The following is a 1,395-nucleotide window of genomic DNA, read 5'->3' on the forward strand; positions in this document are numbered from 1 at the left end:
ACCACAAGGCTGTAACAACTAAAGCAGTGTGGTATAGACAGAAGAACCAACAGACGAACAATTTGGGGGTGGACCACCAAGTGCAAGGACATTGCCCCTCCCTCCTCTTCTAGGCCAGGTCCCCACCCCTCACACAGCATCTGCCACATGGTAGGTGCCTCATAAATGCTGATGTCATTAACAATGAAGGGAGATTTGCCTTAGCAGGAAACAAAACATACCACAAATCCTTAATAATTAAAATCCTGGCCAAGCACGGTGGCTCACACCTGTAATCCCAGCATTTTCGGAGGCCAAGGCAGGTGGATTACTTGAGGTCAGGAGTTGAAGACCAGCCTGGCCAACATGGTGAAACCCCATCTCTACTGAAAATACGAAAAAATTAGCCAGGCGTGGTGGTGCTCACCTGTAATCTCAGGTACTTGGGAGGCTGAGTCAGAAGAATTGCTTGAACCCGGGAGGCAAAGGTTGCAGTGAGCCGAGATGGCGCCACTGCACTCCAGAATGGGTGACAGAGCAAGACTCCATCTCAATGAAAAAAAAAGTCCTGTGCTATGGTACAAAAAAGTAGAGGCCCCATGGCCCTGATCTGTCTGGTTCCTGCTGCGCAGTCCCCATCATAGCCCTGACAGCCCCGGGGTGTCCTCACCGCCAGCACCCACCTGCCGCTCATGCTCAAGGCCACAGCGCACCCGCTCAAAATCAGGGCCCCCCCAGTTGCGGCCATGCCGGCGGCTGTCCTCCCGGCGGTCCCGCTCAGATTCCTCCAGGGGCCCGCTGCGTCGACGGGGGTCATCCAGGAAGTTCCGCACCGGGTTGGGTTCGAGCACCCCTTCCTGCAGGCAGCGGAGCAGGGGATTGGCACCGGCTCCCCACAGCCCAGGCAGCTGGGCCCCGCCACGGGGACACCCGCACCACTGACCCGCTGGTTGCGCTCGTACTCGGCGATCTTCTCCATCTCCTCATTCATCTTCTCAATGTTCTGCCTGCGCCGCTCCTCCCACTCCTGGGGGGATAAAGATAGGGATACCCAGCTTCAGGGAGGACTATTAGGCTGCTCGTGCAGGAGAGGGGCTGCCCAGCAGGCTTGAGGCTCCTCTCCTCGGACTGGTCTACTGGTGGCTGAGCATTTGCTCTCAGCATGCTCCGTGCTCAGGGTCAGTAGTGAACTAATGAGGCTGGCTGGTCAGGCCTAGTCTATGCAAACAACACAGTATATACTGCACTGGCTTTCCTATGGGGGGGGTCTGGAATTTCAGTACATACTAGACGGAGGGAGCCTGCGTTCAAAACCAGCCTCCAGGCTGACATGGTGGCTTAAACCTCTAATCCAAGCACGTTGGGAGGCCAAGGCAGGAGGACTGCTTGAGCCCAGGAGTTCAAGGCCAGACTAGG

The 1,395-nt window shown here is 56.6% G+C and overlaps 1 protein-coding gene across 1 annotated transcript in view; it reads right to left on the reverse strand.

The window, feature by feature from the left end:
• CCDC9 (coiled-coil domain containing 9) overlaps positions 1-1,395 on the reverse strand; it is a 15,329-nt gene that overhangs the window by 6,640 nt on the left and 7,294 nt on the right. Inside the window, exons 6-7 of the mRNA XM_011962928.1 lie at positions 923-1,006; positions 663-836 (exon numbers count right to left, since the gene is read on the reverse strand). Of these exons, the coding sequence (XP_011818318.1) occupies positions 663-836; positions 923-1,006 (258 nt within the window). The remainder of the gene's footprint in view (positions 1-662; positions 837-922; positions 1,007-1,395) is intronic.

This window comes from Colobus angolensis, unplaced genomic scaffold (assembly GCF_000951035.1).
Source record: "Colobus angolensis palliatus isolate OR3802 unplaced genomic scaffold, Cang.pa_1.0 Scaffold60, whole genome shotgun sequence".
NCBI classification, from domain to species: Eukaryota; Metazoa; Chordata; class Mammalia; order Primates; family Cercopithecidae; genus Colobus; species Colobus angolensis.